The sequence below is a fragment of the Antechinus flavipes genome, chromosome 2, assembly GCF_016432865.1.
Source record: "Antechinus flavipes isolate AdamAnt ecotype Samford, QLD, Australia chromosome 2, AdamAnt_v2, whole genome shotgun sequence".
Classification (NCBI taxonomy): Eukaryota; Metazoa; Chordata; class Mammalia; order Dasyuromorphia; family Dasyuridae; genus Antechinus; species Antechinus flavipes.
This window is the reverse complement of record NC_067399.1, coordinates 423,735,413-423,750,771: the sequence shown is the minus strand read 5'-3', so window position 1 is coordinate 423,750,771 and position 15,359 is coordinate 423,735,413. Positions and strand designations below refer to the sequence as shown.

The 15,359-nt window shown below is 34.9% G+C and overlaps 1 protein-coding gene across 4 annotated transcripts in view; it reads right to left on the bottom strand.

The window, feature by feature from the left end:
- Positions 1-3,180: 3,180 nt before the first annotated feature.
- Positions 3,181-15,359, bottom strand: part of KCNIP1 (potassium voltage-gated channel interacting protein 1) — a 576,971-nt gene continuing 564,792 nt past the window's right edge. For all 4 annotated transcript variants that reach the window (XM_051978891.1, XM_051978890.1, XM_051978892.1 and 1 more), the window contains 3 exons: positions 10,149-10,253; positions 5,215-5,277; positions 3,181-4,131 (listed from right to left, as the gene is read on the bottom strand). In XM_051978891.1, the coding sequence (XP_051834851.1) occupies positions 4,084-4,131; positions 5,215-5,277; positions 10,149-10,253 (216 nt within the window). In that variant the 3' untranslated portion in view covers positions 3,181-4,083. The remainder of the gene's footprint in view (positions 4,132-5,214; positions 5,278-10,148; positions 10,254-15,359) is intronic.

Sequence of the window (15,359 nt, the reverse complement as noted above, 5' to 3'; positions counted from 1 at the left end):
AACTGGTTAGTACTTTTATTGCATTATGGTCTGGCAAATATATGTTTGTTTACTATTTCTTCCTTTTCTCTTCTGTTTGTAATATCTCAATATCCTAATATAATGTCAGTTTTTGCAAAAGTTAAATGTGGTACTGAGAAATACTTATATTCTTTATCAATTTCATTTAGAAGACATCATAAATCTTTTAGCTCTAGTCTCTCCAACAATTTGTTCTATTCTACATTTTCCTTTTTGTTAATCTTTCTGTTAGATTTGTCCAAAATGGAGGGAGAAACATTGAAAGTCTCCTGCTATTATTGCATTATGCAATATATTTTCTTACAATTCAGTTAATTTTTCCTTTATGAATTTAAATGTTGAGTTATTGGAAGTATATAAGTTTAATAAGGGAAATGGTTTGTCTATAGTTCCTTTGACCATAATGTACTTTTCTCTTTTTTCTAACTACTTTTAAAATTGTGAATTTTAATTTTTGTTTTGTCTGATGGCATGGGTGCAGCTCTTATTTTTTTTTTATTCATCTGATAGATAATAGATTTTTTTCCTAGCTCCTTGCTTTTATTTATTGTTTGTCTTTCTTGTTCAGGTATGTTTCTTTTAAAACAAAGATTATGGAGTTTTGGTTTCTTATTCAATCTATCACTCTCTTTCATTTCATTTGGATTGTTTAAATGATTTAAATTTGCAAGTTAGGTTTCTATTTCCCTTCATTTTTATTATATTTCTTTCATCTAAAGTGGTTCACCCATTGGATGCCATATTTCTTCATTTAGTCCAGAGATTGTACTGGTATTGAGCTGGTATCTAGACTATCCTGAGCTTCATGTTGTAACAATTGATTTAGATGAGTAAACTTTCTTGGAAAATGGTAGTTTGTGTTGATAAATGTTCTCGTATTCATTTTCTATTTGTCAGTGCCAACAGCTTATTTAAATAACTCAGGTTGGAGATATTTTCATTCCAAGATATCTTCTTAGTTTTTTTCTTATTATTATTTTGATTTTTTTTTTAAAGCCACTGGTCTGACTGTATACAAACAGTTGATCAGACTCTTGTTAGGAATCAGTTATTTCCTGCACAGGGCATAGTAAATTTTATTTTTGTATACATGTTATATGGTTTTGGTCATGTTCTGTATAAGAGGCTATATGGTATTGTGCCTGGCAAACTAATTCTGAAGTTAGGAACACTTGGATTCAAGTTTTGCTTCTGACTCATATTGGCTGTGTAACCCTAGTCAAATTACACAAATTTTTAGTGCTTTATGCAATTCATTAAGATAAATCATTTGTAGAAAAGGTGCCAAAATGCAATGGTAAAGATAATTTCCTCATCCAACAGTTCCCAATCCCAATCCTAACCCTCCCCATGTCTATCTTTGCATTGGAATCATTGAGAATTGAAGTATATACTATTTTAATTTTGAAAATCTTAAATATTGGTACATAAACAACATTTATTTTCATGGCATAAACAAGGCAAATGAAATTATGTATTTATTGATTTATTGGAATACAAGACAAGGCAAATTCCCCTGACTCCTTTCTAAAGAGAATCTGCAAGTCATTCTTTCATTAAGCTTCTATTTCCTTATGTCTTCTGTTTTCATTTATAGTGAGAGTATTTAAATCAATATGATTTAATTCCTCTAGCTATGGGTCAAATCAGGTATTGGATGAAACTCTCATATTTAGAGTATTAGCAGGAAATAACCATCTACAATCTAAAACTGTAACTCTCTGCCTCGTTGCCTACTACTTTGCCACCATAACTGCATAAATAGTAGGGACCTACATAAGATTGGGAGCTACTTAAAACTGTTCTTTCAAAGAATTCTTTGGTCAAGCAATAGTGGTTAATTTGTTGCTGCCATGCCTCTCCTATTTGATACTCAAAGAAGTGACAAATCCTGTCTTTAAAGCCACATCAAAGCTTTTACAGCCTGCTAGAGCCTGCTAAAACTCTGCTGGCATGGATTTGGAGAACCCATTGCAATCTTTATGATATTAGGAGACTTTAGAGCGGGACTTGATTGGATTTTTTAGGCCAGGAGTTTGACCATGAATTATTTGTGTAGTATTTGATAAGTAACTTCCTCCTTTTGGTACAAAAAATCTTCTATAGACTCAAAATATTGGACTAGATGTCCATTCTAGTTCTAACATTTGAAGCTCTGAATTTAGGATTCATAATTCTGTTACAGCAGAATTCTTGATAGAGTAGCTCTTTCACATGATCTCCCTCTCCCCTCCCTATATTCTCCTCCTTTTACTTGACTGATTTTGTCTATGGAAACCAGAGCTTCCTCTTTTGGGTGTAAGGTACTTTGCTAGGTGCTGGGGTTAAATGTAAAAAGAAAATTTCTACTTTTAAGGACTTTGCAGATTTCTAGAGGTAGAGAGAGAGGAAGAAGTGGAGATTGGGATAGAACATATACATTAATAATTATATCTCTATTTATGTATGTATGTATGTATATCTCTGTGTATATGTACATATGTATGTATGCATGCATATATACATACATATACATGCACACCCATATACACATAAATAGGGTAGTTACATGACAGAGTAGATAGAGCCTTGGACTTGGAGTTGGGAAGACCTGAATTCAAATCTACACTCAGACACTAGCTACATAACCCTGGGCAGGTCCCTTAACCCTGTCTGCCTTAGTTTCCTCATCTGTAAAATAAGCTGGAGAAGGAAAGGGAAAACTACTCCATTATCTTTGCCATGAAAACTTCCAATGGGGTCACAAAGAGTCAGACATGAATGAAATAACTGAAAACAACACAAATTTATATCCATATTTGTATGCATAATATGTTTGGTTTTTTTTTTTTTTTTTAACATACCTGGCATTTCTCTTTTAAAAGGATGTAAGCTCCTTGAATGCAGGAACTATTCACTTTTGTATTTGTTTCCTCTGTGTCTAACATAATGCCTGGCACACAGTAAGTGCTTAGTGAATACTTGTTTATTGATTGAGATATCAGGTCCTTAGAGACAGACTTATTCATAGTATTGTGCTATCCATTCTTCTTGTTTATTGTGAAGTATGGAAACAATAATTGGCTCTGGGGGACAGAGATATATGCCCTGGCTGCTGACCAAATATTTTCCTCTCCCACCTCCCACAACCAATCTAATTATGAAGAAAATAAAGTTGGATAACATAAGAAACAGTTATGTTTATTGGTTAGAACATGGTATAAAATTACAAGGATCTAGAGACGACCTTGGGCAAGGGCAGCTGGGTGGAACATGCAGTGCTGGGCTTTGGGGTAGAAGAAAATGCTGCTACAGAGAGCACTAGTGTGTGCCATAGGTCATACAATAGTCCAGTTCATCCCCTCCTTTTCCCTCCCAGGAAAGATGGAGGACTGAATCGCCAGAACAGTGTAAATGGCCTTCATGTATAGAAACATCAAGGAAATTTGGATCATGAGAATGTCATTTTTATTCAACCAGACCCATCCCCTAAAGTACTGGAAGGGGAATCAATCCGATGCTGGTTTTCTGAGTATAGCACTGGTTTGACCTTACTGAACAAGTTTTATTTTTTAGTTTTAATGAAAAGGTATGTTGGTATAGGATGACACTGAAGGATGAGCTGAGTAGCTTCCACTCACAGCAGGCAAACAGCAGAGCAAGCTCACCACTTGGTGCTCTTAGCATCATTGAGTATGGGAACCTTTCAGTTGGGGGCATGTGGGAGCACACACAGATTACTGTGTACTAGCAATAAAGCTTTGAGCAGAGGGATCTGTCCATGGTGACAGTGGCCTGAAGAGATTCACATGCTTTTGAAATGAAATAAAATTCCATCATTGTGTCTTGAGAAAACGAAGAAAGAATAGGCAGGGTTCTTAGCATTCAGAGACTGAGGCAGGTGGTGGATGTCCAGAGGAATTACCCAGTGGTAAATGCCCCCAAAGTTCTTCTTTAAAAGCTTTTCTGCTGACTTGGTATGTAAAATCTGAACTGAGAACTGTTCAGTTTCTTGAGTTTTTTTTTTTTTTTTTTCTGGTACAATGTCTCTGATGTCCAGATGACTGGCTTGCTAATTTATGGTTACATGACATTTTCAAAGAGCTGAAGGGACCTCATGATGTTGTCATCCTGCATAGGGAGATAAGGGAAAGATAAAGTTAATGAGAAGTCACCACATGAGGAATTGGTGACATGTCCTTTGGGGGCAGTTTGAAACAGCTTCACATGTTTTCTTTCATTAGCTCCCCAGCTTCCTCTGTGAGACAAAAAGAACAAGATTGTCATGTCTTTTTTTTTTTTTATTCGAGAAGCTGTGGCTTAGAATAGGATGGGGACTGGGTAAATGTATGAAAGGGGAGGTGTGATGGTAAGATCTGGCAGGACTGTGACTAACTTTTGCTTTATTTGGGAGGAGGGAATCTCTAAGACTTCTATCAAATCGACAGATTCCAAATCTAGTTCACATCCTCAGAAATAGTCCTGCCATGCGTTGACATGGGAATAGATGGGTAAAGTGGGGCCCATAAAGTAATTAAATCTTTAAAGAAAAGCATGTTTATGTTTTAACACATAACTATAAAAAATACATTTTATAAAAAAGAAAAGAGGCATCTAGTTTAGCCTTCTAGAGAAAACTAGGTATGCCAAAGTATGCAGTGAGACCTTAAAAGCTGATGCTTTGAAACTGTGATAAATCACTGAATATGTTTGAAAGCCACTGCAATGTATAGTTTGAATTTTTTATATCCCCAGCACTTAGCACAATATCTAGCATATAGTAAGCATTTAATAAATGCTTGTTGACTGACTGGTGACAACACAGATTGGGAATCACATTAGTCAGTCATTCTTCCTATAAGTGAAGTCCAAGAAAGTTCCTGAATCTACCAAAGGATTGGTGCACAATTATCATCAGTTAACTTTATCTGTAGACAATCTGTGGGCTAGTGGTTTGGGCACAGATTGGTTGAATATGGAGCTTCTTTTTTTTTTTTCTTTTTCTTTTCATCCAGGCTGAGATCCAATGTCTTATAATATGCACAGCACTAAATTGCTCTCTCAGAGTACTTAAATTCCTCTATATGCATATTCCATCATCATGACAGTTTTTGGAAGGATAAATCAAGAAGGCGGCTTCTCCTTTCCTGCTGGAGCCCCAAATCCTCATTTGATGAACCCTCATCAAATATCACTTACAAAAATTTCCCTTACCTCTTGACAGGATTCAAGAAATTCATCTAAAGTCACGACACCATCTTTGTTCTTGTCCATTTTCTGAAAGATACAACAGAAGTAAGTCCCAGAACACCACCACCCGTATATGTCTGTATTGCTTACATTTTCAAAAAAAAAAAACCAAAAAAAAAAAAAAAAACAACAAAACAGTGCATGAAGGAATAAGGTACTAGTTTTCCACAGGTTAGACTGCTGAAAAGAAGACCTTGGATATAGATTTATATTCTCAAAGGATCATTGCACATCTTATAGAAGATGTTTAGTTAGAGGAAGGCACCAAATTTGGAAAGTGTAGCTCACTACAAAAATCATGTTATTTAATGCCAACATGTTATCTAATGCTCATTTCTGTGGACAATTTGGTTTTCTCTTCCCTTATAAAAGCTGTTCTAGACCAAATGCTTAAATGCTCAGCTTTCTTCAAATTCTGTGTTTCTCAGTTCCACTTTCAGTGGGTGACCTAACCTTTTTATAGAAAAGATTGAGGCTATCTCTCTCATACACACTCATCTTCACCTCAATATATCTCTGTCCTTACCTCTATTCTCTCATTTTCCCCTTTAGTCTCAGAGGAAGTGCTACTCTCTAGTTCTCACCTGTCTCCAGGACCTATTGCCCACAACTATCAATCTAATGTATCAACAATATTTATTTAAAAACTAATATGTGCCCCTTTCTCTTCAGTGTTTTCAATTTTTTCTCCTCTTCATAAGCCCTTCCCCCATTACCTTCAAACATACATACAGAGGTCAACTCTATCCTATGATAAAAATCACTTGCCTCTATTTTCCTTTCTTTTAGCTATAGTTCTGTTGATTTTTTTCTTTTAAATGTCTTTTGAATTCAACTTTTCTCTTATTCTACTGCTACTACTCTAGTCCAGGTCCTCATCATTACTCCCTGAAATTAATATAACAGGGTCACAACTTAACTCCATGTCTTTTAATCCTGCAAAATTTTTCTATACTACTACCAGTTTAGTTTTCCTAAAGTAATCAATTTCATTGTACAATTCAAACCTAAATTTCTAGATCTAGCCTTCAGAGCTCTCCCATAAATTGATGCCACATACTTAATCAATTTTTTCTCTCTACTCCCTAATAGATAGTATGGTATAAAACATAAAGGGGTCAGAGGACCCAGTTGAAATTCTGCCTCAAATCATTTGATATCTTAGAGCTTTAGTTTCTTCATATATAAAATGGGAAAACCTAATACTTGTATTCTCTGCCTTAGGCAGTAGTTATTCAGAAAGTGCTTTGCAAACCAAGTTATTATTATTATTATTTAACCAATCAATCAAAAGGCATTTTTAAAAACTCTTATTATGTGCCAAGTGCAATGATAAGCACTGGGGACACAAAGACAAAACTGAAACAGTCTACTTCAAGGAGCTTATATTAAAAAAGGAGAAAGACAATAAGCATGTATATCTATATATCTATATCTATATAGATAGATAGACTGATAGGCAGAAAGATCCATATGTAAAATATTTAAAAAGTGAACACAAGGTGGTTTTGGAATGAAGTGATTAGCAATTGTGTATGTGTATGGTATGTAGTAGAAATCAAGAAATGATTCATTCTCAACAAGCACCTATTTACCAGGCAAATTTCACCATCATTATTGGACCCTTCTCCCAGCTTTAGTACTTTTATGAACTATAATCTCTTTAGTGTGGGCGTTTCTTTGATGGGTACACATGGAAGAATCTCTCCATCACAACCTAACCATGACTTCAAGTCCTATGAGATCCCTACCTACATCCTACCTGCATTCCTGCCTACATCCTACCATAAATCTTCTGTTGGATTCCACTCACTATGCTAAGAGTTATCTTCCAGCTCTTCAGTGCTATGGCATATAGAGACTGATGGAGCACAGAAGCTGTCCCTCTATCATCCCTTGCTCTTGCTACATGGCTAATCTCCTTTCTTTTCTAATTTTGCTCTGATTTGGTGAATTCTTTTATTTCACTTCTGAAGTGTAATTCTTTGTTGTCAATAAGCTAGATAAGGTTTCTGTCTGAAAGAGGGCTTCCCCTTTAGATTGGGTGGTTTTGCAAGAGGAAGGGAGAAAAACAAGAAAAATAGAGAAACTCAATAAAAACCACAACAGTCTCATAAAAACAATTACACAACAGAAAGATGGCTAAAGTTTTCCATTTCCCAGTATTTAATTTACAATATGGCTAACATGTGTACTTTACAGTTAATAGCTGGAAAACAGTGGTTTCTAGAACTGTTTGGTTTCTATGAGTCAAATGTATATTGCCTAGTTATGCTGTAGAATGGATGACAGAAACATGGATTTTGGTTTATTACCATGAGATAGAAATGAGTCCTGTTATTGGATGCATGGACCTATTTTAAACTGGTAGAGTAGCTTAAGGCTCACAGAAAACTTCGAAGTTAGAAAACTAGAGCTCAGAGATCTTAGGAGACACTAAGACAAAACCTTTGAGCTTACATTGCTGCCTGTTGCTTGGAAGAGTTGAATGGGGTAAGGAATAGCTTAGCTTTTGCAGTCTGGAAAAGCTAATTGAAGAAGGTTTTACTTATATTGCTTCCTACTGCCTAAGAGGGAGAAACCCCTCATAGTCCAATCCATCTTATACAAAATCTATATATCCTAGCCTTGTTATTTCTGCCTTTATTGAAAGACAGATGTCCTATCTTAGCAGTCCAGAAGAGAAACAGCATAAGTGGACCAACCAGCAGAGAAGTGTCTTCACTGCTGAGACCCAGAAGAGCAATAACCCGAATAAGGTTAAATAGCTCTTAACTTGACCTCATCATGTGTTTGCTGACTGATGTGGCTTACACTTCCCCACTGTCTAACACATCAGTACCAAACTCTTTCTTGAATAAACATAGAATACTAGATTTGGAGTCAGGAAACCAGCTTTTGAGTCTTGCTTAGGATACTTACTAGGTATCTCTTGGTCATTTCTTAGTAGCAATTGATTTACATGTGTTAAACTTCCTGAAGAAATGGTGATAGTCTCCTAACACCTGTTCTTGGATCTGTTTTCTTTTCCTTTCAAAATTTTGTATTGTTTTTGATCATTGCTTTGGTAAGTCAATGATTTTACTATACATAGACATCTAGAAATAATTTAAGTATTGATATTCGGTTCTTTACTATCCATTAAGAGGGTTAATTAATTTTTGTGATTTGATATTTCTTATGTCTAGCCTCAAACACTTTCTTAAAAAAAAGTATTTATGACATACATACATGAGGATCCTGTGTAATCTACAAACATTTGACTTTTCTTTTTTTTTATCTTAACATTTTCTTTTTTTTCCTTTTTATTATTTGATGCTTTTTTTTTCTTTTTAATAGCATCTCATTTTTCCAAATACAGGCAAAGATAGTTTTAAACATTCACCTTTGTAAAACCTTGTCTTCCAAATTTTTCTCCCTTTCTCCCCTTTTCCCCCTCCCCAAGACAGCAAACAATGTGATATAGATTAAACATGTGCAATTCTTCTAAACATATTTCAATATGTCATGGATATATATTTTCCAAAGTATTTTTATCATTCTTCCTTTGTTTACCTTTTCATTGAAATAACCAAGTACTAAAACACATTCTGATTTAATTTGAAGAGTCATATTAAATTCTTCATAAACTTATTCTACCTCTTTATTCTCTATAACAGATACTAGTATTTAACCTACATTTATCTTTGTGATTGTCTTTTTTATTTTCATTCTCTTCCTGTGTACATTTCTATGACATAACCAAATATTCTATGAAATAGGGTTTCTTGTTATTTTAAATAGGAAATAAAGTCAATTCCTTTATTTGCTTCTTCATGGGGAACCTGTGAGCTATATCCTTCCATTTAATGATTTTTTTTTGGTCTTTCTCATTTTATTTATGGTGAGAGGGCAGCTAGGGAATGCAATTAATGAAGTGTCAGGCCTGGGGTCAGGAGGAGGAGTCGTTTTGACTTCAAATCTGACCTCAAATACTTATTAGCTGTGTGATTCTGGGTAAGTCACTTAACCTTACATGTCTCAATTCCTCATCTGTTAAATCTTTGCTAAAATGACCCTAGATGGGGTCATGAAGAGTCAGACATGACTGGAAAAAAATTATGATGAGAATGATAATAGTCATATGATTAAGTTTCTCTACTAGCACATGAACTCAATAGTCATTAGACAAAGATCTCACATTTTTATTGCCAACAATTAAGTTAATATTTGAAACTGGAGTGTACAACTGAGAACAAAAGAAAATCTACAAGGGAACAAAGCGAAGACAGACAACTATGAATACAATGTGTGAAGCCTTATATAGGCTTTCTTGAAATGGAAATTTATTGTTTCATATTTTGAATTTTCTCATATTCTGTTGTGCATGACAGTGTTTTTTATTGTCTTTTTTATTTTTTGTATTTGTTTTAAATAAATAAATTTAAAATAAAAGTATAATTGGACTAAAATGTGCATTTCTTAGTTCCTTCTACCTTTCCCAGTACTAAGCCACTGTTACTACAAATATAATTGAGAGATATGCAGGAAAAGGAAAAATTCTGTATTTTTCTTTGTTTCAAGGACTCCTATTACCAAAGAATTATTCACCAAGTGGCCAGCCTATCAATGTTGAGCTATTGCTACTTAGCGAGACTGATTCTAGGAAAAGAGAAACCATTTGTCACCAGGATCATGCTTGGAACCTTTCTAGTATATGTAGAATTTTCCAGAGGCTCTACAGTGAGCCACATGAGGTTAGGGACTGCTTCTCCCATTTCTCTTGGTATCCTCCCAGGTTTACTTAGTATAGGCATATGGCACAGTAGGCAATCAATATTACTTGTTTATGGATTACAGCAAGGAGCCATTGGAGACTATCACAGCTTGTGCTAAGGATACTAGGAAGGTGAACTTACCTGGAAAAACACATCTACATGTTGTCTTGGAGTGTCATCTTTGAGCACAGGATAAGTGTATTTCCCCATCATGTCATAAATGGCCTTGACGATATCTATCATCTCCTGAAGCAGGAGCACAAAAACATAGACCATGAGAACTAAGATGATAAATCTGAGCAGGGCACTTAGTTTCATCATTTTAGGATGAACTGTAGCTTTCTGCTTATTTTCTAACAAGAAATGGGCAGAGCAAAGCATTCTCTGTGGAGATCAATGTAGCCCCCTCTTTTGTTGGGGATGACTGCTGGAAATAAGGACCCTGAGAGAGGAGCCCTAAGAATCTTTCCTTTTCTATTTGCCTTCCGGACTCAATGGAATGGGCTTTTATCCCCTTTTCTTGCATATTTCCCTGATGGGGGGAATCCCTTTGGCATATTTGGATAGATTTAAACTGAATGAACTATCAATTCACTTTGGTAACTATTGTGATATTTTGATTTGTGTTTAGTTAAATCATTTTAGAAAATATACAGGTTATATTGCTGACTTGAACTAAATCTCCAAGTTTTTTAGCTAAGTAATTTAAAACATTATAAAAAAGATCAAAGTTAGAGAGTTTGGAACTTTACAGCTACAGATATGGAAAGGGAGAGTTTTACCACTTTAGTCTTAGGGAAGTTGTAGGAAGAAGCTGAAAGAGCGTTTGTTTTACAGCCTGGTTAGGTATATGAACCTGAGTTCTCTTTTGTTAGCCCCTTCTTTCTATCTAACTACTTTCCTTTGTTAATTCTTGAATCACCAGCAACACTGGGTTCTACCCTCCCCATAAAAGGCTAAAATGGTCACTCCATCTGCCATGCCCTGAGGACATATTCTGTCAACAGCCACATACTAATATCCATTTGTAATTAATATCCATTTGAAACATTATCATGGATTGTATATGTCTTAAGGGGGAAAAAGAATTAAGATTAGGAAAAGTAAAGATATATTTAATAGTTACAAATGATAAAAACTATGATGTACTTCCAGGTTAGATTAAATAAAGAGAAATATTTCAGAATAAAAATGTAGCCTTTTTTGAATGTGAAAAACTTTCTTTTTTCTCTCTCTTTACTGAATTGTTTTGACTTTTCAAGATGATGCTTATGCCTTCCTAAAGCTGAAATCTGGCTTCCACTGACAGTTGTGGATACAATCATGAAGTAGGTCAACTTGGCTTTTTCTCTTTCTTTCCCTCATTCTACTTTATTTTTCTCTCACTGCCACACTCTTCTCTATCACTTTCTCTTTTTTAGCTAGATGGTGTAGTTCATAAATTGCTGGACCTGGGGTTAGGAAGACTCCTCTTTGTGTTCAAATCTGGCTTCAGACTCTTATCAGTTGTGTGACCCTGAACAAGTCACTTAATTTTGTTTGCTTCAGGTTCCTCGGGTATAAAATGAGCTGGTGAAGGAAATGGCAAACTATTCCAGTATCAATGCCAAGAAAACCCCAAATAGGGTCACAAAGAGTCAGACATGACTGAACAACAACTTCCATTTTTCTTTTGCTGTAGGAAAGCAAGCTGATCAGTTGAATTCCCAGTAATTTGTTATGAGTTTAACATGTTATCCCTCCCCAAGATAATTGCATATTAGCATCCAGATTCTTAGAACACAAGATTTTACTGCAAAGAAATGAATTGCTAATGATGGAATTTTAGGGATGAGTGAGGTAGGTGGAGGAAGGAAAATATTTTAAGTCAGGATAATTTTCCTTGTGCCCCTAAAATCATTCAATTCATCAATTTCTTCATCTATATTAGACTAACTCTCATAGCTTTTTGACATTCGTTTTATATACTGAATTACTTATTCATTCTCTAGGTTTATCTGGTATTTTCTCTACTTCACACTCAAGATATAGTATCCTTATCTTTAACAGTCTTTTTCTACTTCCAATCCCCGAGTCTTAGTAGATAGAGATGGGTGAGGTGGAATGAATTTTTTTTTTTTTTTTTTTTTTTTTTTTGTGGCTTGATCTATTAGGGGCTCCTTGAATCCATAACTCCTTGCTTAGATGTTAGTGTCACCCTACCCACTCAAGCCATCTCACTCACTTACAAAGTATTTTAAAATTGTTTAAATAGGAAAACTTCTCAAACGAAATGAGATTTTGTTCACAGTTTAGTAAAGAAGTTTTGAGGATTCAGTATTTTGGGGGGATTATTTTGAGATTAATCCTATAAATAATGTCTATTCTGACATTTGACTTATGATTTAGTTTAAGCTCCTACTTTTAAAGAAGAAGGCAGGCCCATTGGAATGGAAATTTAATTCTGGGTCTGCCACTCAGTAGCTATGTGACCTTGAGTAAAATATATAATTTCTCTGAAGCTGAGTTTCTTCTCTTGACATATCAAAAATAACATCTGCCCCACTTATCCTATAGACTTCTTGTGAGGATGAAAATAAAGTAATGGATAAAAATGTACTTTGTAAACTGTTAAAGCTTTGTTAAAACAAAAACTGTTGTTTTTGTTCAGTCATTCCAGTTGTATCCTTTGTGATCTCATTTGAGGTTTTCTTTTTTTGTTTCTTGATTGAAAACAATTTTTCAAAGTATGATAAATATTTATAATATCAGCATTTAAATAAATGTGTTTCTATCTTGGAGATAAGCTATTCCAACTTTGATTTTGATGTCAGTTTTTATTTTTGAAGTTTTCTTGAAAAAGATTCTGGAATAGTTTTCCATTTCTTTCTCCAGTTTACCAAAAGGAAATTGAGGCAAACAAGATTAAATGACATGCCCAGAATCACACAGCTAGTAACTGTCTGAGGCCAGATTTGAACTCATGAAAATGAGTCTTCTGACTCTATACCTAACACTCTATTCACAATATTATTTAGTTGACAAATGTATTTCATCTCTCATGACTCCACAATGGCACATTCCTGACTTGCTTCAGGTACATCTCTGGACATAGACACAGCCTAATTTAGCTTAGAATTCCATATGTGCCATCTTGTAGAAACCCAGATCTAATTATACCCTGGCCTATGGAAGAAAGGCTCTTTCTCCATTTGCCCATTTTTAAGGATTACATTTAAAATTAAAGGTTTCTGAAGTAGAAAAACAGTAATCTTGACAATAAACAACCATTCCATTATAAAAGAGAAGAATAAAGTTGTGAACTTGGCAGGATCCCTACATTGGAGAAGAGATGTCTAAATGATTTGAGAAAGAATAAAGATCTGGTGGCAAATATATTGAAGAAGTCAGCCCAAGAAGGATGGAAAATTCTGCAGTTTTGACAAAATGAGAAGAGATAATCCTGGTGTGGTGGAAGGCCTACAGAGACCAGGGCAGATGCAAAGGTTCTTCATCAACAAAATTAGGGTTTAAAAAGTTATGCACAGAAAATAGAAATAAGCATAAATTATTGAGATAAATAGGAAAAAAACCATGGTCCCATGAAAATTGTATCAGGAATATTGAAGCTCAGGGCAAACCAGGCTGGTGAAGAATGAATTCAAAGAATGATAAAGGTATTGCTCCAAGTAGATAGGATCATGACAACAGACTACGGTGAGATGGCTTAACTGCTTTAATTTTGTCTCTCTTTTCTAAGTAAAATGATATTTGGATCTAGAAGTAATAGAAAAGATAATATTTAACAGGGGCATAAGAGCCAAAGGTAAGAGAAAGTTTGTATGCAGCTCTCCTCAATGAAATTGCCACAACATACTAAGTTTTTAAAATAATGGGAAGATATGATTGCTAAAACATTAGCAATCATCTTTGAAAGCTCTTGGAGTGTTTCAGGCCTGGACAAGAGCAAATATTGTTCCAATTTTCAAATAAAGAAAAGAAGTATGTTTTTGCAAACTAGAATAGTGTGCTTCTACTATTGGTTAAAAAACATCCTAAAATTGGACATTATTAAAGAATTGGACACATAGAAAAACCAACAGTGATCATTAGAAGTCAGTCAATTAACACTTATTAAGAACCTACTATATGTCAAATGCTATTTTAAGTGCTAGGGAAAAAGAAGGCAAAAGACAGTGCCTGCTCTTAAGGAGATTTCAGTCTAATGGCTAAAAGCCATCATGGTTTTATAAAGAAGTCACACCAGACTAATCTCTTTTTTTTTGGTAGCATAATTATACAGAGATTTCTGTAAAGTACCTTTACAAAGTCTCTCATGTTACCTTTATGGATTAAATAGAAGATATTAACTAGATGGATTTGAAACTAATTGAATAAGTAGACCTAAAGAGTAGACATTAGTGAGTTGATATCATCTTGGAGAGAGGTCTTTAGTGGAATGTTTCAGATCTGTCCCCAGCCCTGTATTATCCAACATTTTCTTAGCAATTTATTAAAAACATAGATGGTTTGCCTGCCAAATGTTTCAAAGACACAAAGTTTGGAAGGATCCTTCCCTGGATGATAGATTTCCATTTTGACATTTCAACAGGTTAGCCCAAAGGGTAAAAGTGAATAAAATGAAATTTAAAATGTATTAGAGAAAAGTTCTGTAATTGGGTTAAAAAAGAATCATCTTCCCAAAGATAGGATGGGGGAGACATGGCTAGTCAACAGTCTGTGCAAAATGTCTCCAGTCTGAAGCCAATATAAGTCAGGGTCACCTGGTAGCCAAAAAAACCAGTGTAATTCTTGATAAATGTGTAATGTCCAGAAAGAGAGCATATTAAGGTATCATGGAAGGCACCCGACAGGCTGTCCAGTCCAACTTTTTCATTTTATAGATGGGAAAAGTGACAGTTGTAACTTCTTGCTTAAGCTCATATAGATAGTAAGCATCAGGCAAGATTTGAACTTGGGTCTTCTGACTTCAGAACCAGTACTCTGTCCACAGTAATATATTTACTATTTTCTCCCTGGGGCAGGTCCTTTCTGGAAAATTGTGTTCAGTTTTAGGCATCATACTTTAGGAAATAGAATTTGCTCGAAAAGAGGACTGGGATCTTAAAAGAACTGGCTGAAGGACCAAGGAATGTGTAGCTCGGAGAAGAGAAGACTGGATGAGGATATGATTGCTGTCTTTAACTATTTCAATGTCTTGATGTGAAAAAGGGTTAGACTTGCTTTATTTCCTTAATCCCAAAGGCAAAAATAAAAGCAACATATAATGCAGTACCTCGACTACTGAGTCTAGAGTAAGGGAGATCTGGCCTCAGACACTTACCTGCTATCTGCTCTCATGCAAGTTACTTA